Source organism: Hoplias malabaricus, chromosome 16 (genome assembly GCF_029633855.1).
Source record: "Hoplias malabaricus isolate fHopMal1 chromosome 16, fHopMal1.hap1, whole genome shotgun sequence".
Taxonomy (NCBI): Eukaryota; Metazoa; Chordata; class Actinopteri; order Characiformes; family Erythrinidae; genus Hoplias; species Hoplias malabaricus.
In genome coordinates, this window is record NC_089815.1 from 17,986,718 (window position 1) to 18,011,153 (window position 24,436).

The 24,436-nt window shown below is 40.1% G+C and overlaps 1 protein-coding gene across 3 annotated transcripts in view; it reads left to right on the forward strand.

The window, feature by feature from the left end:
• Window positions 1–24,118, forward strand: part of cbarpb (CACN subunit beta associated regulatory protein b) — a 30,966-nt gene extending 6,848 nt beyond the window's left edge. For 2 of the 3 annotated variants that reach the window (XM_066648065.1, XM_066648066.1), the window contains exons 3-10: window positions 4,820–4,965; window positions 9,727–9,806; window positions 11,568–11,730; window positions 13,043–13,214; window positions 13,699–13,851; window positions 15,507–15,717; window positions 17,764–17,953; window positions 18,518–24,118. In XM_066648065.1, the coding sequence (XP_066504162.1) occupies window positions 4,820–4,965; window positions 9,727–9,806; window positions 11,568–11,730; window positions 13,043–13,214; window positions 13,699–13,851; window positions 15,507–15,717; window positions 17,764–17,953; window positions 18,518–19,991 (2,589 nt within the window). In that variant the 3' untranslated portion in view covers window positions 19,992–24,118. The remainder of the gene's footprint in view (window positions 1–4,819; window positions 4,966–9,726; window positions 9,807–11,567; window positions 11,731–13,042; window positions 13,215–13,698; window positions 13,852–15,506; window positions 15,718–17,763; window positions 17,954–18,517) is intronic. The other variant, XM_066648067.1, reaches the window with a different exon arrangement.
• Window positions 24,119–24,436: the final 318 nt, after the last annotated feature.

The window sequence follows — 24,436 nt, forward strand, 5'->3', positions numbered from 1 at the left end:
CTCTCTTTCTGTCTGCCTCTTCTCTTTCTGTAATGATGCCACACTTCTTTCTATTTTCACTCTCTCTCTCTCTCTCTCTCTCTCTCTCTCTCTCTCTTCCACTTTAATCTTTCTCTTTTTGTATCTAACTCTATCCCCCCGTTTCTCTCTCAGATCAGTCCACCCTTTCTTGCCCAGGTGTCAGTAGGTTAATGATGGACAACCCCACTGATTAATTGCTTGCTGCCCTTTATTGATTCCTGTTGGACCAGCCAGTGCTGAATCATTCAAACTTTGTCACTGGCCAAAGTAATGGAACTATACTTTATACACAGCTTTAGCTTTCAGAGCTCTGCTGGTTTTCTTTACAAATCTGCTATATACAGCACTGTTCAAAATTCTTTTAACATCTAACATCATTTAGCATTTAACATCATTGGTTCATAGTGAGTTTCATATTTGGTGAAGTGTCAGTGACATAGCAGGCATCAGGTAGCTAACACTACAGATCTGAGCAGTTAGAGGTCTCCTCCAAGCATGTTGAGCTGTCCAATGGGTTAGAAGCAGATTGAAAACACAGTGGCTGGGTTCACATATATCAGAAGATACTCAGTACCAAAGACACATTCCTAGGACATAAACAGTACCCATGATTATGTGATCTTGAAGACTTGTGATAATCTAATAATGGGTGTATTCTGCACTGGAAGTGGAAGGTAATTTGAAGGTATTTGTGCTTTCATTCCTATTCACTTCCTTTTCTTTGCCATCACTTTTGGCTTATTTCCTTTGGCCATTTCTTGGATAGATGGAGGTGCAGACCAGGGTTAAGCAGGTGGTGAGGCAAGAGGTGGGCTTTTTGACCGGGGTGGGGCTTTGCTGTCTTTCAATAAAGAACCTTGTGTTCATTGTGTTGTGTCAATAGTCAGCATCTTCGCCGCTGAAAATAAATCTCTATGGAGCACTGAACACTGCACTTAACAACTCAAATCTGGAACAAAAGAACACACACCTGTTTGTTCTTCACCTTCTGCTCCCACTCACACAGAGAGACAAGAGCTTGCCTCGCACACAGCACAAGAGCTTTCATGCACAGTTGTGTGTGAGGGTCTCTTTTGTGTTGATGGATCAAACAAAAGAAGCTTTTGAAGACTAGGATTAAAAAAAACTTTGGAATTGGCTTTAAGAACCAGCACCTATCTTGAAGGATATTTATTTATTTATTTATTTATTTTACGTTGCACTTATATAGGGCGGCACGGTGTCGCAACAGGTAGTGTCGCAGTCACACAGCTCCAGGGACCTGGAGGTTGTGGGTTCAAGCCCCGCTCAAATCTGTGAGGAGTTTGGTGTGTTCTCTCTCTGTCTGTGTGGGTTTTCTCCGGGTGCTCCGGTTTCCTCCCATGGTGCAAAAACACGCGTTTGTAGGTGGATTGGTGACTCAAAAGTGTGTGTGTGTGTGTGTGTGTGTTGCCCTGTGAAGGACCTGCACCCCCTCCAGGGTGTATTCCTGACTTGCCCAATGATTCCAGGTAGGCTCTGGATCCACCGCAACCCTGGACTGGATAAGCAGTTACAGATAATGAATGAATGAATGAATGCACTTATACAGAGCCTTTCTATAAACCCAAGGAGGCTGTACAGTCAACACTCAACATTCAATCCACACACACCCTTGTGAGAAGCGGCAGCCAAGCACACACAGCGTACTCAACCAGGAACGACCGTCTACCTGGAGGACTGCACCGGGCTCTTGGATTTCACCCAGGATAGAGTGCCAATCCATATCTGGGACACACACATTCACTCACACACATACAGGCATTCATTCACATACACACTCATTCACTCACACACCAGAGAAGCCAATTCACCTAACCTCCATGTTTTTGGATTTATATTTCCAATACATTTCCTGGAAGATATTAAACAAATATATCCTGTTACAGTTGAAGGTGTATGAAGCACTAGGAGTCTTGCCCAAGGAATCTTATTGGTCTAGCATTGTGTGGTTAGTCTTCTGCAAATAAGCCAGCAGCATTGCTCCCTGTTCTACACTAACCACTATGGTAGGGGTGCCCACATTTTTGGCCACATTTTCCAGGGGAGAGGTAATTGAGATCTACCTTCAAAAACCATTCCAGGGAAAAGGACAGAAAAATCACACTAACCTGGGAGCACTCCAACTCCAGAATTCCCCCCAAGGGTCTCATGTTCCAGACATATCTCATTATCCAACCAGAGAACTGAAATCCATTTCACCTGTTTTAGACTTTTTAAGATGTCTGTCTTCATCTGTGCCCTGCATCTCTCCACTGTACTCTGTTGTTGTTTTCTTATGTATCAATCTGTCATTTGTTTTGCTCTGTCTCTGCCTTTTGGATTTGCCTGGGTTTTTGTAAGTTTGTTTGTTTGTTTCTTTTGTGGTTCGACCTTGGACTGTTTTCTCGCTTTGCTGTGTGAATTCCCTTATTTGTAATCTGCATTCATCTGGATATTACTGCAGTCTTACACAGGACATGGCCACATTCACATCAGTCAATCACAGTGACCTGTCTGCCACTAAAGGCTGTAAGGAAGTGATGTAATTTATTAGCCTGTTTAAATGTAATGTAAATTTAAGTGAGGCACGATGTACCAAAGTGAGTGGTGCAAACAGCTGGTCGATTGTGATCAACGCATTGGGTACCCCTGAAATATGGGTTTCTTAAGCACTAAAACAAGGACTTTCTAGCTGTATTCCCAAAGCGTAAACATATGCACATCTGGTCTGATGCACTGCAACTTAAATCAATCTGTGATTACAATGCATTGCTCTGACATTTATTGATGTTGATCTGAAGTTATTGATACCATTTTAGTATTGCTGTATCTGGTGCTTGTGCTTGTCTGTTGAAAATGCAGCCTGTTAATACTCCTTAAGTAGTTACGCAGATGTATTCAGCAATCAAAAACAAAATCAATGTTCTCTCCTCATCCATGGGTCCATAAGCCGGCTCAATTTTATGATGCATTTCTTATGTGCCTCAGATTTTAACTAATTATTCATACAAACAAATAAAAATATAATAAATAATTTAAATATTTATTTTTTGCAATCCCATGTCTCACCTGTGCCCTCTCAAAATTCATTCGCACAGTTTAAATAACTCTGCCCTAAAGGCCTTTATAGTAGAGCACAGTTCAATTCCTCTATCATAACTATATATCATACATATCATACATATTAAATGTCATTGAATGATTTATATTAGCTACTAGAAAAGTCACAGTAGAGACTGAATAATTCATACTCGTTACTGCTTAGTGATTCTTAAAGAAGAAATCCACTATATTATTATTATTATTATTATTATTATTATTTGCATAACTCAATTGAAATAAATGATTCAGGGTGGAAAACTCAACTTCAACTTGGAGGTGACAGTAGTCAGGGGTCACAATGTCTGCGATGCAAATCTAGGCTAGTGTTCACTGTCCAAACCCACCAGTGATGTAAACAAATTTTTTAAAGTGGTCGAAGCTACTGTAGTAGTAGGAGTCTTGCCCAGGGTCTGTTATTGTCATATTCCTGCTCAAGCTGAAAGCTAAACATTATATTACTGATGTGTCTAAACCATAACAACTGCTCTGCTATAACACTGAACCTGCACATGCCTTGCGAGGTTTATATTTAATGCTGATAATGGTAAAATGGCAATAAATCATGCAGTTTGTTTTCTTTGCTGAATATATGGCCTTAGAATGGCCTACCTGTCTCTCCACTTTTCTTTCAAATAAAAACATGACAATTATATTTTCACCCTTTGATTCTACGCCCAGTGATTCCCCGTAGGCTCCGGACCCACAGCATCCCTGATCTGGATAAGCGGTTACAGATAATTAACAAATTAATTAATTATATTTTAAACCATGGAAAACATCTAAGAAATCAGACATCTTACACTGAGCCTCAAGAGCCTAAGTGAGGTCAGTTGTTGGATGATTTGCTCTGGGGCATAAATCTTGCTGCATCTCATCACAAAGTTATTGCAGAAGCCCCATTATTACTGTGAGCACAGTTCCTCTGCTCCACAGCTGACTGCTCTGAGACTTTATACCCACACCTGTCATTATGCATCGTGACTATAGTGTTCACAATGGGTGTGCCTTAAAGTAGATATATTCACATGTCTAAGGTGTCAAATGTCTTATTTTTAACCATTTGATGTAATGATTTTATGTGAAGGAGATTTAAAGTCATACAGATTTAAAGTTTACAGATATCTGGTTCCACAGTTTAGAAATCTGAGTCTGTTATTCATTCATTATCTGTAACTGCTTATCCAGTTCAGGGTCACGGTGGGTCCAGAGCCTACCTGGAATCATTGGGCGCAATGCGGGAATACACCCAGTCCTTCACAGGGCATCACAGACACACATTCACTCACACACTCACACCTACGGACACTTTTGAGTCACCAGTCCACCTACCAACGTGTGTTTTGGACTGTAAATGGAGGAAACCCACGGGGACACGGGGAGAACACACCAAACCCCTCACATGCAAGACCCTGGAGAGGGAATGGAACCCACAACCTCCAGGCCCCTGGAGCTGTGTGACTGCGACACTACCTGCTGCACCACTGTGCCGCCCTGAGTCTGTTAGTTTTATTTATCAAAGCACTCTGGTTGACCTTATAATAAAGAGACATAGGGCAAGTAATTTTACAATTTCACCAAATAAGTGATTCGAGTTGTAAGCCAATCTGGATTAAAGCATCTACCAAATGCCATAAAGTTACGTAAAATATCAATTTAGATCATCTTATCTAACTGATTATGTGTGTTGTTCACTTAGGAGCTCCCCCTGGAGCCTGGGGGGCAGGATGGCTACGTCCTGCTGCTGGTCCTTTTGTCCATCTTCCTCGGGGGGACACTGGTCCTGCTGTCCGTCCTGCTGATCGTCTGCCGACGCTGCTGTGAAGGAGACCCCCGCTATGCCCGGTGAGACCACAGCAGATATATACCACCACTACAACAAATGTGCCTCACTGTGTCACACATTGTAAGAAAAATACATTTTCTTGATTTAAATGTGAACATATTTTCCCTGTGAATGATATACCCACTCCTACATAAATCAATGACATATGGTGTCATTAATGACCAGCAGTGAATAGCACCTTTTATAGAGCATTTGCTAAATGCGAGGGTGTATGTGAGTGAGTGAGAGAAATACAAGCCAAATGAGGTGCTTTGCATTCAAAAAAGGGCCAAACATAAAAGGACATGGAATTAAATTTTACTTAAGTAAGGAATTAGTAAGAATTAAAGAAATAGACAAAGTAAATGTTTGCAGTGCTTTTGTAGACATTTTGAGTTTTTTACATGTTAAAGCTTTGCAGGTAGCTTTTAATAGAAAGAGTCAATCTTGTTCCACTCAGTGTTGATGGCTTCTAACACTTGGTGAGAATAAATAAAACTGTATATGCAAATTGTTTATTGCATATACAATTTGCTTTTTTTAAAGGTGGAATCAAATATTCTCCATACAATTTCCATACAAAAAATCTGAACTTATTTTCAAACCACAAAACCTTGCTATTGCCAAAATTAAGTAAATTGTATAACACACTTGTGCTGATATAGTTTTTATTTACATGGATATGATAGATGTAATTAGTGCACCAATGAAGTTAATGTCAATGACTTAGGTCTGTAGTTTCTAACAATATTCCTGAAACAGCCTACTTCTGCCCTGCATATTTTGAACTCCCTGGCTCTGACACAGTTGATTAAAGTAATCAACTAATTAACAACCCTGTCTGAGCTCAAGTGTATGTACAGGGAAAACACTAAAGTGTGCAGGTCAGGTCACTCCAGGACTTGAATTAGAAACCACTGAATTAAGATAAAAGATTCCCAAGCAAGAGTCCTATGTGTTCTTTTCTAACACAAGTTACATGGGATTTGTTCTTTTTTTCTTGTTCATTTTTAGGCACTTTTCCACATCTCCCATCTCCTACTTACCTTATATAATACCTTATACCTTATAATAAACCACATGTAAATTCATTTGAAATCTCATAACAGCTGTAATTAACAACAAATATATACTATAGACTAGTGCTTGATGATATGACCACAAATAAATATCACGATTAATTGAACATTTTAACCTCAATTACATTTAATTAACCACTTTTTTTTTCTTTTTTTTTGGCCCTCATTGTTAACTGACAAGGCTTGTGCTGTTAACATGCTCAAGTATTGCAGTTGGATTTTTTTTTGTAATGTTGCTGGGAGCTGATCATGAGTTGCTCGATTGACCTCTGCGTTTATGTTCTCCTCCATGTTGCTCTCATGGGGCAGATTGGATATTAATAGAAATAATAATAACAAAAAAGGATGAAAACAATTAAAAGAAAACTCAGTTTAATTGATATAGGCAGGATTACATTAGTCAGACGTTCTGAATGTCAATTTATATTCATTTGCGATTAATTGCCAAGCCCTACAATAGACACCCTTCATTAATTTTTTGGGACTGGGTGACTGTCACTGTTGGGAATAAGAATATACCTCATGCCACAGCAGGGCAAAGTGCTTATTCTCCCATATTCAAGGAAGACAACTGCAGGATCTGTAGATATAATATGATATAACGCTGCATTTAGATCAATGCCACCACTATTGTTAGCAAGCAGAGAAATTATAGAAGCAGATGCAATGTAACATTTCTTTTTTGATAGAGTGTGGTTTTGGTAAAGCTGTAAATTTTATTTTTGGCCAAACCACGGCTTTTATATTTGTGTTAGTGGGAATGGTTCCTTGTAGATCTGTTCTTTCTGTTATTTTGCTGCCATCCATCTTCTGATGCCAAGTTCACAGTTATGTATGCTGTGTGTTAGCATCCTCCACCTTGTGCGAGTCTGCTTGTGTGTGAGTGTGTGTGTGTGTGGTGCCTGAGGAGTACTGAGTGTGCTTGTGTTCAGACCAGACTGGAGCACTGCAGCTCCTACAAATGACGAAGCTAATGAGAGCTCATAGCAGCCATCAGCCGTGATTAATCTATCCTGGCGCGCTCACACACTCACACCCACTCTTTCTCACTCTCACACACACAAACACACACAGTGAAGTGGAGTCATCGAGTACATTGCTTTGGACCGAAAAAAGCACCCCCAGTTTATCTTCACTGCTTCACGGTCCCATATGGACGGAGAAATTGTCTCTCCAAAAACACGGATTACTGCCTATGCTGTAATAGCACAGAAGGCTCCCTTAAGGCTTGGTGATATATTTTCATACTCTAAAACATTTTCATGATATTTATTGTTCCAGAAAGGGCTTAATTTTCCACCAAAACTGTGCATCTTCATTTATTAAAATCATAAAGCTATTAATAATTTCAGCATTTCCTCTGTAATGAATAATATTAATATTGTACACTCACTGACCACTTTTAGGTACACATACGTTGTATCTACACTTTATTTATATCCATTATATCCATTTTATTAGGTGCAGGTATACTGTAGGAACACTTTGTTTTTCTACAATTATAGACTGTATTCCACCTGTTGGATCAGACAAAGCAATGCTGCTTGAGTTTTAAATCCTGTGTCCACTCACTGTCCACTCTGTTAGACACATCAACGTCATTGGTTCACCTTATAAATATAAAATGGCGCTGCACAGCACTGTATTTGTCACTGCACAGTTTGTGTTGGTCATTCTGGTGTTCTGCTACGAGTGGATCTGACACAGCAGCACTGCTGGAGATTTTAAATATTGGGTCCACTCACTGTCCACCTTGTAGATGCAAAGTCAGAGAGAGAAGCTCATCCAAAACATTTGTGTTGGTCGTCCTCTTGTCCTTCATCTGAGTCACAGTACACTGTTTACTAGATGTTTTTGGCTGGTGGACTATTCTCTGTCCAACAATGACACTGAGGTTTCTGATCCACACCGCCACCACTATGTGTGTCACTGTAGCTCTAAGAGTGGTCCACCACCCAATTCATACCTGTGGTGATCCTGATCATTTAAAAACAGGGTGAAATTAGGATAATAAAGCATGGAGAGAAATTTATTGGCTATAGTGTGTACCTGTAGAGGTGCAAAATCCTCCTTAGTGGGCTGACAAATTGGACAATAACTGCAAATACAAAGTAGGTACTACCTATTAGTTACTTTAGTTATTAGTACCCAATAATGTTGATGAGTGTATATTGCCCCATTTTGCTGCAGTAACAGCTTCTTCTATAATGGCAATACTTTAGATCAGCTATTGGAACATTTCTATGAGGATTTGATGGCATCCAGCCATAAGAACATCAGTGAGATCAAGACACAGAGGTTCATTAACACTACGCCAACTCATCACCAAATACATTGGATGAAGCTCTATCCCTCCAGAATTCCACTACTCCACAGCTCAGTCCTGGAGGGCTTTATACCCCTCTAGCCAAGGCTTGGCATTAGGTACACCCATGGCTGTTCCAGTACCTTTCATGATGATTATACAAATTGCTGTAAAGCTGTGGAACTGGATTTTCTTCAATGATGGAGCTTCATGCAGTGTGTTTGGGATTAGCTGGAGTGGTGTTTTTGCAATCCAGACCTAAAGATCCGTCATTAGTACATTAATTCCCTAACGTTCAAGGTTGAATTGTGGTTGAATTAGTGCTGGGCGATATGAGCACAAATCACTATCATGATTAATTGTACATTTTACAACGAATACGATTAATGAACAATTATTTTGTTTTTGTGTTCTTGACCCTTGTAGTTCAGTGACGAGGTTTGTACTGTAAATATGCTCCAGTATTAAATATGGGATTTTTGTTCTAATGTTGCTGGGAGCTTGTTTTCTCTTTTTTTTTTGAGCACTGTTTATATTTGCTGTGTAATTGTGCTTTGGTCACTGAAATTGTTTTTTATCAGCGTTTACATTTGACTTATTTTTGTTCAATGTCATCTTAATCATAATCAAAACACAGCATGTCCACACCACAGACTGTGTTTTTGTTTGGTAAGAGCTGCTCGAGTCGCTTGGTCAGCCTCGGGATTTAGGTTGCTTCCGTGTGGCAGATAGGGGCAGAATCATGTGACCACAGCTTGGTAGCATGGTTTTAAAGTTACAGTACATGAACACACAGGGGGACATAACAGAATTAAAAAAAATAGTTATAAATAATTGATATAATCGTTATAGACAAGATTATGTTCTGAATGTTGATTTTTATTAATTTTCGATTAATTGTCCAGCCCCACCAATGTACCACTGTTATTGGACAATATCTAATTTCTAAACCCTATTCTTGTAGACCAGACTGAGCTCATTTGTTTTTCACTTCATTCAGATGTGTTGAAGCAGATGTCTGTAGCAAAGATGTCTCGAGGTTGGATGCAAGGTCAAGTGGTATATTTTATTGAAGTCCATTTTTAAACAATAAGAGGACAATAAACCAAGACTAGAAAAACAAGAAACAAAAGGCAATGACTACTCACACAAACATAAATTCACCCACAATGCCCAGCAAGACACCAGACGAAGACAAGGAGTATATTTACAAGGGCAGGAGAACAAGGAGCACCTGGGAACTATTGGCAACCATAGCAACCAAGCACTCAAAGTTGCAGGACATGACAAATGCAGGGCAAGGAACGAATAAGGGCGGGCCAACAGAACCAACATAGAGCAGAGCAGGATGTTACACTGGCTCCAAATCTGACTTTTATTCTTTCTCTTTACTGAAGGTTCATTCTGTGCTTCAGGGCCAGTGATGATCCGGAAAAGACCACCACCTCTTATCTCGAAGAATCCCAGCCTGTGCATGGTATGATGTGTACATCTTCCTTTTATACATTATTAGATGTAATGAGTGAATTAACTTTTCTTTATCATCTAAAAAAACCTTCTAAACTATTCTTAGAATGTTAATTGATCTTAAATCTAGTTTATGATTTTTTTAATGTAGGACCTATTTTAGTTTTACCTAATTTTCTTTCCTGCCACGTGATATATAATGGATTTGTTTCAAAGAATAATATTTAAAACCAGCAGGATTTTATTCTACCAATAAAATAAAATACATCCTCTATATAAAAACAATTAAAGTCCCTTTCAGTCATTGATTAAACCCCTGAAAACAAATTAAAATGACATATATATAAATTTTTTCCTAGGAAATAACAATTTAAATGCCTTAAAATACGCTTAGCTGTAACTCTATGCCTTCATTCAGTATTGGTGCATCTATGAATAAGCTATTAGTGTCTGTACCCACCCACCCCTATGCCACTCACCTGTACCTTGAGCTGCATAGAAAAGCGAACACCAAGTTGTCAGTACACTCTCAAAAAACTGTCACTGTGATGGTACCTTTCACTGTCTCTGTGGTGGGACCCTCAGTGCGTATCATTGAAATTTAATTCAAGAAAATAATTGGACCTTATTATATTTTCACGGTAGATTTTGAAGTTGAATTAATTTGAAAAATCCCATTATTTCTACTCAATTTTTTTTATATTTAAAACAGGCATATTAGGAAAACCTACCAACTTTTCTTCTGGTGTGGCAAATGTAATGGAAATTTATGGTACACCAATGGACTTTAAAGCCCTTGTAAAACTCTGGTGGTCTGAATGTGCCAGTTTGAGTCTTTGGAACATTGAAGCTTCAAAGTGGCAATGCTCGTGATATGTCTTCTAGTATATAAAAACAGACATTTTGACCAGGTTCAAACAAGCAGAAGGATAATAGGAATAGATGGAGTATATATTCTTCTGCCCTGTGAAGGACTGGCGTCCCCTCCAGGGTGTATTCCCGCCTTGCGCCCGATGATTCCAGGTAGGCTCTGGACCCCCCGTGACCCTAAATTGGATAAGCGGTTACAGATAATGGATGGATGGATATATTCTTCTGACAAACTCACAGTGAGAAATATGTGATGTATTAATTTGATTTATGATGATTTCACTAAGTAAGAGATTATTTCTGCTGGTCAAATTAAATATAGCATTTTTTCTGCTAAATTCACTGCATATTTTCTGTTTGTGCACTCTAAAATACATATTAGAGGATTAACTGGAGCCTTGTCCAGGGATGAAACAGTTACAGGAGATGAATTAATTAATTAATGAACATATTGGAGAGCAACATAACATCTAAATTAGAGAAGAATAGAGCCACACTGTTTCCTACATTTCTGGGAAGATACATTTACTTTATATTTCCGTCATTTAGCAGATGCTCTTATCCAGAATGATTCAAATTTAAATTATGACACAAATAAATGTGAGTGTATTATTAGGAGAGTTGCCCAAGGACCCAGTAGTGTAGCATGGTGTGTTATTTTCATAGAAAGCAGCACTGCTACACATATACTATACTATGTTACACTATACTATGTTAACCATTGGCGTTTTACTTGAGCCAATGTTTTATCCCAGTAACAATATGTTTAGGTTACTCTTTTCTCTCTGGACACAAGGTTGTGTTCAGACACTAAAGTTGCATCATTTTTCATTGTATGTGGTTAAGATGGAGGTACATAGCTGTGTTTGTTGTGTATCATGTGTTTGTTCTTGTTCTGCAGAGATTACTATCCGTGTGGATGAGTCAGAATGTGTGTCAGCGGGCAGTTCCCACGACGTTGAGACTGAGCGTTTCCTCTCCACGGGAAGCACAGGCCGCCGGGTGTCCTTCAATGAAGCTGCACTCTTCGACCACGGCAAGAAAGCTCAGGAGAAAGGTCGAAGGTCTGCCGCACACACACACACTCACCTCCCCCATCTCCTGAGCCCAGTGCTGTAATTCTCTTTGCTGGCACATCATTTGGATAGTCTTTGATTTTTCTAACTGATTTTCTCCCCGGTTTAGTCACTGCCAGCACTGCACGTATCATATGTGTCTTTTGGACCATCCAATAAAACACAGACCTCATTAACATAGGGTGGTTTTTCATGTCTACTACACAACTGCCTGTCAACTGACCTTCAACTTTATTTATGTTCATTAAATCACCAGAGAGAGAAGAGTAAGGACTCAGAGAGAGATAGAGGAGAGAAGAGAGAGTGACATACAAGAATAAAAAAAGGAAAAAGGCAAAAATATAGACTCTCTTACTTTCCCTCTTTCTTTCATTCAGAGAGAGAGAGCGCGAAGGGAGAGTGATAGCCATAGACATAGAGACAGACAGACAGAGAGAGGGGCAGAGAGGCAAGAGGGAGTGAATGAATAAAGGGTGAAAAGAGTGAGAGAAAGAAGAGGTATTGAGGAAATAGAAAGATGAGAAACAGAGAGAGAAAAAGGAAAGAAAGTGACAAAGAAAAAAGAACAGAATAGAGACGTGGAGATGAAGAGGAAGAGAGAAAGAGAGTGACAGTCGTTAAAAAGAAAGTGATTGAGAGGCAGGAGGGAGTGAATGAAGAATATAAACAAAAAGATGGGGACTAAGAAGGGTGAAAAGAGTGAGAGAAACAAGAGATATTAACAGGAAGTAGAAGGATAAGCGACAGAGAGAGAGAGAGAGAGAAGGGACAGTGACAGCCATACAAAGTGAGAGAAAAGAAAGAAAGAAAATAGGAAAAGGAACAGAGAATACAGAGATGGAGATAAAAGAACAAAAGATGGAGAGATGGAGAGAAAAAGAAAGTGTGAGATAAAGAATTTCCGAAGTAGTTAGAGACAGTGAGAAGAGGGAGGGGACTGTTTACGCTTGACTGTGTATTATCATCCTCGTCAGTGTGTATGAGCTGGTTTGACAGTGTAAATGAATGTGAGCTGTGAGCTGATTGGGTGTGAATTATAGAGTATTAATCATGGGCTTTTGCTTCTACATCAGCCGACCCACATTTCCTCAGAAGAGCTTATGTGTACGTAACACACTCCCACATCAGTCGCTCTTCTCTGGGGTGGGCATTTACACATTTCACGTCTTTCGTTTTCTTTTCAGACTGGGAATGATGGTCTACTTGACTCTGCCCACACAGTGTATTTGTGTTGAACCCCCCCAACCCCATCCCCATCCCACCATCTCTCTCTCTTTTCTTTCTGTCTCTCTGACCTCAGGTACACACTCACTGAGGGGGATTTCCATCACCTAAAGAATGCCAGGCTCACCCACCTCCACATCCCTCCCCCGACCCTCAAGATCGTCACCATCCACGAGTGTGAGTCATCGGAGAACAGCATCGCCATGACAACCCGCCCCGTCGCTAAATCCAGCCTCTCCATCTTCCAGGTGACAGCCACGGTGCTCTCAGCTCACAGCGAGAGGAATGTGGTGTCAATCCGGTCAGGCACAGTGAGAGAGGACTAGGGCAGCTCAGCAGAGCACATAGGGTCAGCAGGTGCTGGGCTCAGCTGACCACATGACATTTAGCTGATATCGACTTGATTAGACAGAGGAGTTCACTCAGTTCTTTTCTGCATCATCCTGTCCATCTCCTCTAAGGGCACTAGATATTGGAACACTTTCCAACCAACATTTGATGGAACCTTTCTTAGTTCAGGGACTGATTTGTGCTTGATTCTGGATCAACAGTTCATCCCAGCAATATTGGATGATCCTCCATCATTCCAGAGTACGCAGTTCCATTGCTCCACAGTCCAATGCTAGGGGAGCTTCATACCCTTCTAGCTGATGCTTGGCATGAGCTCATGTGGAAAAAGAAAAATCACCAAATCAAGTCTGTAATGCTGTTTTATGTTTTGTCTGCCCTTAGCCTCCAATGTGTCCACTGCCACAGACCGCCTTGGTCAGCTTGAGTGTTAGCCCAATTTCAGCTCTGCCAGGAGACACTCTCAACTCCACTGTGGATACCAGCTTCTGTGAGGCTCCACCACCTTCTGGTCCTGAGCCCCCCAGTTCAAGCCTGGTGAGAATTTACTAGTACTGTGATTCTTAGTAATAAGCAAGGACATAAGTACAATATAATACTGATTAAATACAGTGCCTTGCATTATGTAAAATCAATAAGAACAGGGTAAAATATATAAGCATCACTCGGGAAAACACAGTTCCACAAATACACAGACCAAAGCTGGGTGGGCTTTATACCCCTCCAACATATGTTTAATATTGAACAAGGTTAGCCTCTCCAGATCAGTGCTTTTCAACAGAGATTATGTTCGGTGTTGTCTTCAAGTCAAAAAATGCCCAAACAACAGACAATGCTTTTTTATTTTAGGTAAAAACTGCATGAGTTGCTTGATTGGCCTCTGCATTTAGGTTCTCCTCCATGTTGCTTACATGTGGCAGATTGGATGGGCCAGAATCACATGACTATGTTTGCGGTAGTGTGGCTTTAAGGCAACAGTATGTGAACACACAGATTGGGAAATATTAATAGAATTAAAAAAAAAAAGAAATTTTGAATTGAAAACAATTAAAAGAAAACTTAATTGATTAATTGATATAGGCAAGATTACATTAGTCAGAAGTTCTGAATGTCAATTTCTATTCATTTGCAATTAATTGCCAAGCCCTACTATAGACACCCTTCATGAATTTTTTTGGACAGTAGGACTGTCACTGTTGAGAATAAGAATATACCTCACTGTCACAGCAGGGCACAGTGCTTATCTTCCCATATTCAAGGAAGACAACTGCAGGGTGTCTGTATACTAACTGCGTGCGTAATTCAACATTTCTGTCTGTAGTGAGCATACATTAAAAAGCCAGGTAAGTAGCTGAAGTGTCTGCTTAATTATCTTCTCTCATTTGTCAAATGTTAATTGATATTAACCCCAAATTAACCTCAAAGGAACCAAACATTTGTTACCTGGGTCATTAGTGACCCAATATTTCCATCTAAAACAAACAACACTATTGGAATGCTGGGAGTGTTTAAAATTGTTAATATATTCTATGGGTAACAGCAAAAATAATATTATATAATACAATTCTATAAAAGACATAGTCCTAGTCAATAGAGTCAATTTATAGATTTTATAAATTGATGAATCTAAGGCTGTACCCAGATACCAGAGTTAATTCTTAAAAGAAAACTAATCCAATCAGATATCAAAAATAATCTGTTTGAGCAAAGAAGGGGTAGAGCTGATTTTTGGTGCTGTTTATGTTCTGGTTCACCAATACCATATTACAGACCGAAATTAGGGTTATTTATTGTGCTGCATTTAGAGGAGAAGAAAGAGAGAAAGTCCCCCAGATCCATATGGATCAATGATATTCTTGAATATCACCAGCTTGTACAGAGTATTTAAGGTGGAATGAGAAATTCAACTAAAAGCTAGATTTAGCTTCATGACAAAACAGGGTCAAAGGCTATGGCTAACAATAATCATGTAATTGATACACAATATATCTCCATACCTACTAAATAATTATGTGGTAACATGAGTAAAAACCTAAGGCTTGAGTGCATTTACATGACCTAACTGTAAAACTGAACACATAATATCAAGTGGGACCAAAAGCTGTTATATTTAGTCTTTAAGGATTCCAAGTAACTTTCCATGAAGCATTTGCATTTATAAAATAATGCTAATTTCTATTGTTTCTACTCAGATGGAGGTGAGAGGGCTTAGTCTGCGCAGTGGACGTGAGGGAGCGTCCCTCTCAGCCATGGCTCTGTCATCCTCTGCCCCTCAGGGTCCGGTACTGCAGTTCTTCACCAAACTGCGGCGCCATGCCAGCCTCGAGGGAGCCAGTCCCTACTTCAAAATAAAGAGATGGAAGTTTGACAGCAGCCAAAGAGCCTCCAGCCTGGACACCAGAGGTACAATGCACACTCGCCAACTAAACTGATATTTAGACTTCAGATGGCCAAAGTTTTCCCTGACCAACTACATTGTGTTTTGTAAATATAAACATATTTTGCATTGAATGCCTGCAATACTTTCCCAAAAACGTGAAAAGTTTGTAGAAATTCATGTTGTTCTGAAACATTAAACATTTTATAAAGAAGTATAAAATATTATTCACCATAAGTTCAGTCTTGGAATATGTTAATATATGTCTTTAAAAACATATATTAATTGAAAAATCCTCAGTGAATGTGTTTAAGCACAAATCCAATGGTGAGAAAGAAAGAAAAACAACACAGTTACAAATATAAAGTTTGTTAAAACTTGCTTACAGGAATAAAAGTCACAAAGCATTTTTGCTATGTTGCTTTCCATTTGCTGCACATTTCAGGCTTCAGTGTGTACCTGGGAATTTAAGGGCATGTTTTAATTGCTGACAAATAGCATCTGCTGTAATGAGTCCTGTGTCTGCATAAGAAAGCATGGTACCCAAATAGTAACCTGGGAAATGAGGACAAGGTTTTGAATCCATAAAACAGCCATTTTCCTAGCCTGAGGGAGAGTCAGCTCTTACAGAAAGTGTCATAACACTGGTTGCAGACCTTATTATGATTGCAGGCTTCATTGGATGAGGAGGATGCTGTGAGAGTACCAGTGTGTGTGTGTGTGTGTGTGTGTGTGTGTGTGTGTGTGTGTGTGTGTGTGCATATGTATGTGTTTGTGTGTCTGTTTGTGCAATACTGGAGACTGTACAAGTTGGTTAGAGGGAGTGGTTGTGTTCAGGTGCCAAGACTTCCTCTACAGCAGATGGCCATGTGATGGTTCTTTCCTTCCATCTAGGGTTCAGCTCAGTTCACAAAGAGAAGAGAATTTTCCAAAATGTTTATTGCACACTCTGAAAAATGTACTGAAGTGTGTTTATAGAAGAAATGTTGGATAAATCTTCATTTCTCTAGCAGCCTTACCAAAAAATTGAGAGATTATGATTGATCAGAGTGTCAGAACGTTAAACTGTAGGCTCATATTAACAACTTATTCTGCCATTAATGTTATATAAAAATCTAATCAAGATAATGGAAGATACCTAACATGAACTATATCCTGAAGAGTACAGTAAAGCCAGAATAAATGCGTAAGAGAAGCAATGAAACAGAAGACCTAATATAAACGATAAATATCAAAAACTTCTGTTTTGAATCAGTTCAGAATCTATGCCATAGCCTGGGTGGTCTATACTGTTGTGAACATGTATAGTGCACAATGTAGGTCATAAAATAAATATATATTTTTTATTCCACCAAAAAAATTACTTTATATGTCAGATTTAAAAACAACAAAAGGTTTATAATAAGCTGCAGCTCTCCTTGTCTATAGTGCACCGTTAGTGTGTATTAGTATTAATGTCAAAATCTGTGAAGTGCACTATGTAGGGAGTATTATGATATATGTGAGCATATTTTACATGTGGTGGTAAGAAAGAAACAAATGCAACCCTGACAATTTTTCCCACCTGGTTCCCACTTCCCATGGCACATATTTTCTGCGGTGAATGTATTTTTCCCTCATATTTTTCCACTTCAGTACTTCATACACTCTGTGATGTCCAAACTGATGTTTTAGGAAATCTCTAGCTATTTAATTGCAGCCATCTTGTAGTCTTTGTAGCGTGGAGAAAAGGAGTTATCTCTTGTCAACTTGGTCCATGTTTGTCCAACTGCAGAACTATTACAGTTGTTGGGGTTTGTGTCATCACACCACTTGTGTGTCAGGTAGTGGCATTAGGGTATGTTACTACACAGTACCTACACATTGCTTACAGAGTAGTACAGCCCTACTCTTTTTTGAGGAAATGCCCAGGGACCCTTTATAAACTCAGAGAGTCAGGACCTCAGTTTTATGTCTCATTCAAAACTCAACGGCAATTGTTTAGCAGCTGAAGTTAGGGACCAAAAATGAGTGAGCCCTTACATGGCACTGTCTTGTCAATGTGTTGCAATAATGTCATTTCCATCTTGCAGGCTCCCCCAAGCGAAGGCCATTCCAGAGGCAGCGAGCAGCTAGTGAGAGCATGGATGAGGACGAACATGGTGCTCACCATATCGACCTCATCCAGTACATCGCACGCACCAAGGACATGGCCTTCTGCCCAAGCAGGCCAGCGCCACGCCTTCTTTCCCCCCCTTCTCCACCCCCACCGTCCCTCGGCAGGTATCTTTAATTCCCTCACCCATCTGTCCGCCGCAGCAGCCATCCACCTTTTCCTCCACCACGCAAACAAGCCATTCCATGCTGGAGTGATGGAGCAGAGTTCTTGCAGGGCACTGTGACCTTATTAGTGCCTGTGAAGTTCACAGGAGATGGGTCAATTAGCACTGGGGCACTTTTGAGGGTTGCAGCTGCTTTGGGAACTGCCTGTGATTTCCTCAGGAACCTTGTGTATCAAGGGAGGTGTGCCAACCTTTGCTTAGACCATGTCAGTTTCATGGGTTGCATTGCTGCTCTTACATTCACATGTACCAAGGCTCATGGCTATGCAGTACTACAGTGTGTGGCATAGTACAGTACACCATCTGTGCTTTGGCAGTAACATCTGCTTGGATCTCTTTTTGCCTGTCTGAAATCTGTCATAGAAAAAATGCACCATGGTATACAAACCTCTTCATGTGTAAGAGAAAGCTGAATCAGCTGTATCCTTGTGAGAGATATGCTCCCATCGCATCTCCTGTGTGAAATGTTTGTTCATTTCTAAAGACCGTTTGTGTTCATCTGCAGGTTAGAGGTGGAGGTGATGGTGGAGCCCAGCTGCAGCAGAGCTATGGGGCCTGGGGTGATTGGCCTGAGTGCTGAGCCCCAAGATGAGGTTCCTGGGATGGGCTATCGTCGGGAGAGCACAGACACCCAAACTCTGTATCGTGACATCTGGACCCTGCGTGCCTCTCTGGAGCAGTACGTCTCTGACCAGAGCAGCAACAATGACAAAGACTCAGTGCACAGTGACGCGGAAAGTGTGTCTTCTCTTAGGCTTAGGACGGAGAAGAGCAGTCTGCCCAGATATCCTTCTGAGGACACTGGGGATGGGATTGAGGGGGAGACAGGTTTGCCTGGGGATGAGGGTCTGGAAAGACGAGTGAAGCGAGATAGTTTAGATTCGGAAAAGGGGAGTGATGGAGAGTCAGGAACACGGAAGCTTCTACAAATGGATAGTGGCTATGCATCTATAGAAGCCCCGTCCCGTGGCCCTGACGAGGTACGGATCTTCCAGAGTAGCAGTGACAGTAAGGACGGGTCAGCTGTGGAGCGCCGACATTTCTTTACCAGTTCAGGACACAGAGGAACTGTGTGTGAAAGCTTTGAGACAGACATTTTTGAAGAAGAGATGGAAGATGAACCTTTGGGAGCCAGTGGTGGTACTGATGGTTTGACAGAACTGGATGAAGGGGTAATGGTGTGGTCACCATATGGACAAATGTTCACTCAGTCTGATGCAACTCAGCCACGTGCTCCACTTCTGTCTCGCAGGGACTACAGCATAGATGAGAAGACAGAAGCACTCTTCCATGAGTTCCTGCGACATGATCCTCAGTTTGACCAGCAGGATTCACCAGTACGTTCCAAGCAGCGATCCCGAGTGCACCTGCGCAAGCAGTGGCAGCGCTCTAAGCAGTACAGTGACCCAGGCCAGCGCTTCCACACATCCTTTGATCGGTACCGTACCCCTCTTCGTCGCGGAGAGACTGTCAACTACCCGCTGGAGAGTAGTACCTACCACAGTACACTTCCCCGAATTGTAAGCGCTCCTGATGAGGAAGGCAGCGAGGGAGCATCCAGCATTCCTGATACACCCAAGGTGGATCAGAGCTCAGCAGCTGCCAGTGAGGATGTAATTCCTTCAAGGGATGACCACAGCAGGGAGAATCCCAGCACTGACACAAGTGGGGATTTGAAGGACAAGGTAGAAACTCCACCCTCTAGGCTTGCTCCCGGGACTGAAAGCACTGTGGGGCCACCAGAGGTCTCAGCAGAGGACTTTGGACAAGTAGTCTTGCCACTTGAAACAGGTGATGACCACTCGCCTCCACAGCTAACCGAAACAGGGTATGGCCCCCAAACTGTCACGGCGGAGTTGAGCGACAAGCTGGCTGCGAACCTCGAGGAGCGTCTGTACTCGGGACTGCGCAGGAGCAAGGAACAGCCAGAGAGTGTGCTGACAGCAACGCACGCCTCGCCCGACCACAGCCCAGTGTAGCATGCGGCTCCACTCATCCCCACCAACTCTATGCTTACATCTACAGGGCTTCAGTGTTCAGGTTTGATGGAAATTACCCTTAAGCCCAGAGCACACTGACATTATGTTGTCCAACAAATACCAACAAACCCAAACCTTGGGCCATGCCTGTGTTAGCCCAGTTTGGTTCCCATTCTTAAACCTAATTTGGAAGCATCCCGCACATTTCCACCTACATAAATTGGCATTAGAAAAGTTTGTTCCCAGCTGGAACCAAAGATTAGTACATTTTCAGCGTGATTCATGATGGCATCCATGGGCATGTCAAGCTAAAGACGCTCCAGAAAGAGCACAGAGCCTCAAATAAAGTGCTGTGGTGCAGTGGAGCTGGATGGGGTCTTTTGTAGCATGTTATATTTCTTGATAGCATGCAGGAAAATACAGCATCTGTGTGTTTTCTGGGATTGTGTTTCAGTGTGAATTGAGGAATGTTGGATACATTCCTCTTCTGTTCTCACTGTTCACAACCTCAGCTCACATCTCATTACCAAACACTGACGCTCACATGCTCACACTTCATTACCAAATACTGATGCATTTTATCCAGGCAATCAGTGATGTCTGAAGTTGAATCTGGTGTGGCAGATTTTGTTTGGACCTTAATATATTTTCAGGACCAGGCTTTGGTGACCACCACTTTAGAAACTCCCACCAGAGACAATATTCAATTCAATAGAACAATTTACATCTGACTGCTAGCACTGGCATTTTGGTGTTTGTTGGAAACTGCTCAGTCAATGTGAAATAGCTTCTGAATGCTGATCTGAGACCTTGTTTGGTTCACTTTAAGGTTAGGATCTTGATAGTGGCCAAGAAACAGCAGGTCACAGATCAGTGGAAAGGGAAATTTCATCTTCCTTCATCTCCAAAGTTGAGTACATGGAGATTTGGACCCTTACCTCACATCTGACATGACATATTTGAATGGTATTTCAATTTGCTTGTTATTGCTTTATTCAGGCTCCATTTAGCTATGTGTTGAGCTCAAAAGCCAATATATTCTCTGCACTAGGTAATCCACTGTGAAATTGGGTGCTACTAGACTTCCGATTAATTCTGCGTTTGTCCATATTTCTACATAGTGACTCGATTTATCCTCTTCCTTCTTTTTGACAGGGCGCTCTGAACTCTGTACGATCCCTTGATCAAAATTAAGTTTTTATCATTCTATTTAAATATAATTGCTTTCATCTAAATGCTTGCAATTTTTGTATTTTTTTTTTTTTGGCATTAGTTACATCAGCTGTCAGACTTTCTTCTATGTTTATGAAAGCCAGTTTTATTCTATGGTATGACGAGCACAACCGCTGTAAATGGAGATCACACATTAATGGGTAGCGATGACTACACACTGCAAAACTAAATGATTGATTGCCACACCATGGTTATTCATGAAATAAGCTTCCCAAGACTGTTGTCCTGAATGAGCTTTAGTTCCTCAGCTTTTGCTCTTCTGTCTCAACTCTAGCTCAGATACCTACTGTATCAGTCTGGCAGTTTCATTTAATATAACATAATGAGGTATGTATGTTGCACTACATTGATCCGTGTGTGACCTCCGCTAAGTATGCACCTTCATCACAGCTCTAGAAACCACAGTGTTCTTCATTAAGTGTCCTTGTCATTTTAATGTGTGTTGGGTTTAACTGAGATCTGCTGAAATTGGGTGGAACTGCCTTTTTTGTGTAATCAATGACCATAATATATATTTATTAGCTTTTTAATATTTTATTTGAATGTATGTTTTTATTTTTAATGTCTAAAGAATGGGAATTGATCTAGAGTCTAATTTTAGAGTTCAAAACTGGTGCCAAAAACGAGCCATGGGAAGCGATCAGTTTGAGGGGAAATACATAAAAATACTCATGAAGAACAAACTCATATCCCCATTGGTGTGCACAAAGATTGGCCTCTGGGTTTAAATGAAGACTGGGCTGTCTCCAGAGTCATCCGAGTTTTTATTAGATTTGATGAGGGAGGCGTGCTGCTTCCTGCATACTTGTCACAGACCAACCACTATGTGTTCATTAACATCTGATTCTTGTGTGATCACAACAAAAGAGATGTATCCCCAGAGGCCAACAACGGCACATCCGGCCTCTGGAAACAACAAGGCAAAAGACAAAGGAATCATTTGTGATGAATCTTACACACACACATAGTCCTATCTTTCGTGGAAGCTGCTGCAAATACAGCTATTCAAGCCCATAGCAATTATCTAATAACCAGGATTAAAGATAGGAATTCTTATTCAGGGATTCCTGGGAAGTGAAGATTAAATTAGTAGATGCCTTTTGTAGATTTGTGAGGTAGAGTATTGGCCAGGTATTTTGAGGCAGTTAGGAACTCATGAAATGAACAGAATTCAGCTTATGCCCTTTGGTTTTTGCTTTTCCAGATTTAGATATTTCTTTCAGTTTAAAACAGAAAGAAAGGAAACAAGAAAAACACTTGAGTCATGTTGAAGCTGAGAAAGGATAGGAATCACAGAGACCTACATTGAATGTTGTATTTTATACACTGTAGTATATTTAATCTTCTTTAACTGCAGATATGAATTAGTTGATATAGATATTATTCCAGCTAGAGTCTCCACACAGTGCGTAACAGTGTCAAAAACATTACCAGAAGAACTAAATCTGGTTGTTTTGTCATGGCCTTTAGTTAGCCCAAAAATACACTATGGAAATTGAGCTCTGTTTGGTCCAAATTTAGCCCAAGTCAGACATCTTTTTGAAGACCATTTTCCGCATTTCAATCAATTTTAGACGTAGAAGGACATCTTTTTGTAGACGTCTATTCACTGTTCATTTCAGCCAAATATAAACATTGTTCAGACAGCTGGCCAAATAGTCTTTTCAGCATGTTTTCAATGAGTTTTTGATGGGTGAAAAAATCTTGCTATATTCCACACCTTGTTGTATGATTTCTTTCTCCGTGTTCCATTCCGGTTTTCCAAAAAACCACATACTAAACACATTTCTTCAGAAGTGAATGGTACTGATAGTTAGTTTGTCCTCATTTGCTGCAGTAACAGCTTCTAAAAATCTAGCAAGTCTTTGGATTTGTTGTTGCTACATTTCTGTGAGGATCTGGTGGCATTCAGCCATGATAGTGTTAGTGAGGTGAATCACTGATATGGGATGATTAGTTAGGATCAGAAAAAAAAAACATTGCAGCTCATTAAATGACATCAGACAAAACAGTTCCATTGCTTCATCACCCTACAAATATGGGCTTTATACGGTTCTCTCTGACAATTAGAACAGAGCATTGTGACCTTGGGCCCATTTCATCTCATGCTTTCTGTATTCACTGCAAACACTATTGACAGCATTCATATCCTTAGCCACAGTTCCACAAACTTTCAATAACAACCAAAAAAGATCAAGTTAAATTTGTACAGTGTGCCATTATGAAAAGTATACAAGCACAATAGAGCCCAATTGCAGGTTCTAGAGTAGTCTATGTCTCATCCTTCAGTATAGACTCAGAAGAGGATACTTGAGTGGTTTGTTTTGTGCACTATAAATATCAAGTAGCCTGTCCAATGCATTGATGCATACTTTTGCATGAGATGAAAATGTTTTAGTTTCTAAGATCAGAAGATCAGTACCAAAATAGCAACTACATATTGGATGCTTATTTGTATGATAAGCATAAATTAAATAGGAAATCAGAATGATATTCGTACTGACATAGTTTTTACGTATTTTATGGAGTCTGTTTATTTTAGGGGTATGCCTTGCAGACCAATTTTTGCTAAGATTATGTCCATGGCAGAAATAAAGTATATTTGTTTTGCTAGTATATTTCCACAAGAGAAAGAATAAAATCTTTTGCTAGCTATATTTCCATGGAGAGTAAAGAAAACAATATTTCTGTATAATTGCTTGATATTTAAATCATGCAGGGAAAACAGTAGATTGATTGAATAGAAAGATTGAATAAATGTTTTGAGAACAATCTACATTTTTTTGTTTGTTTGTTAAGCTCAGTTTGTTTACTCTTGATCTTTTAAGCCTTGAGGGACCAACCAATGTAAATGTTTATTTTGGATTCATGTTTTCCAACTAGCCAATAAAGAATGATGCATTATATCAGCATGCCACTGGTCATTTTTGGATATAGAAAAACCCAACAATTTTTATATGCTATAGAGTACTGAAGAAAAGTTATTATGCTTGTAACAATAGCTCTATATAAAATAATGTGCAAAAGTTAGAGACCACTCTATAGTCAAAATTACATTCAAGTAGTGGGGTTTAATCTTAATCGTAATTTTCTTAATTACAAAATTCATAAACTTTCAGAATTTCAGCTATGGAGATCTTTAAACATCTTTAAATAAATAAATAAATAAAACTTTCTCTCTATTTTACATGTCATTATAGAAATATCTCCTT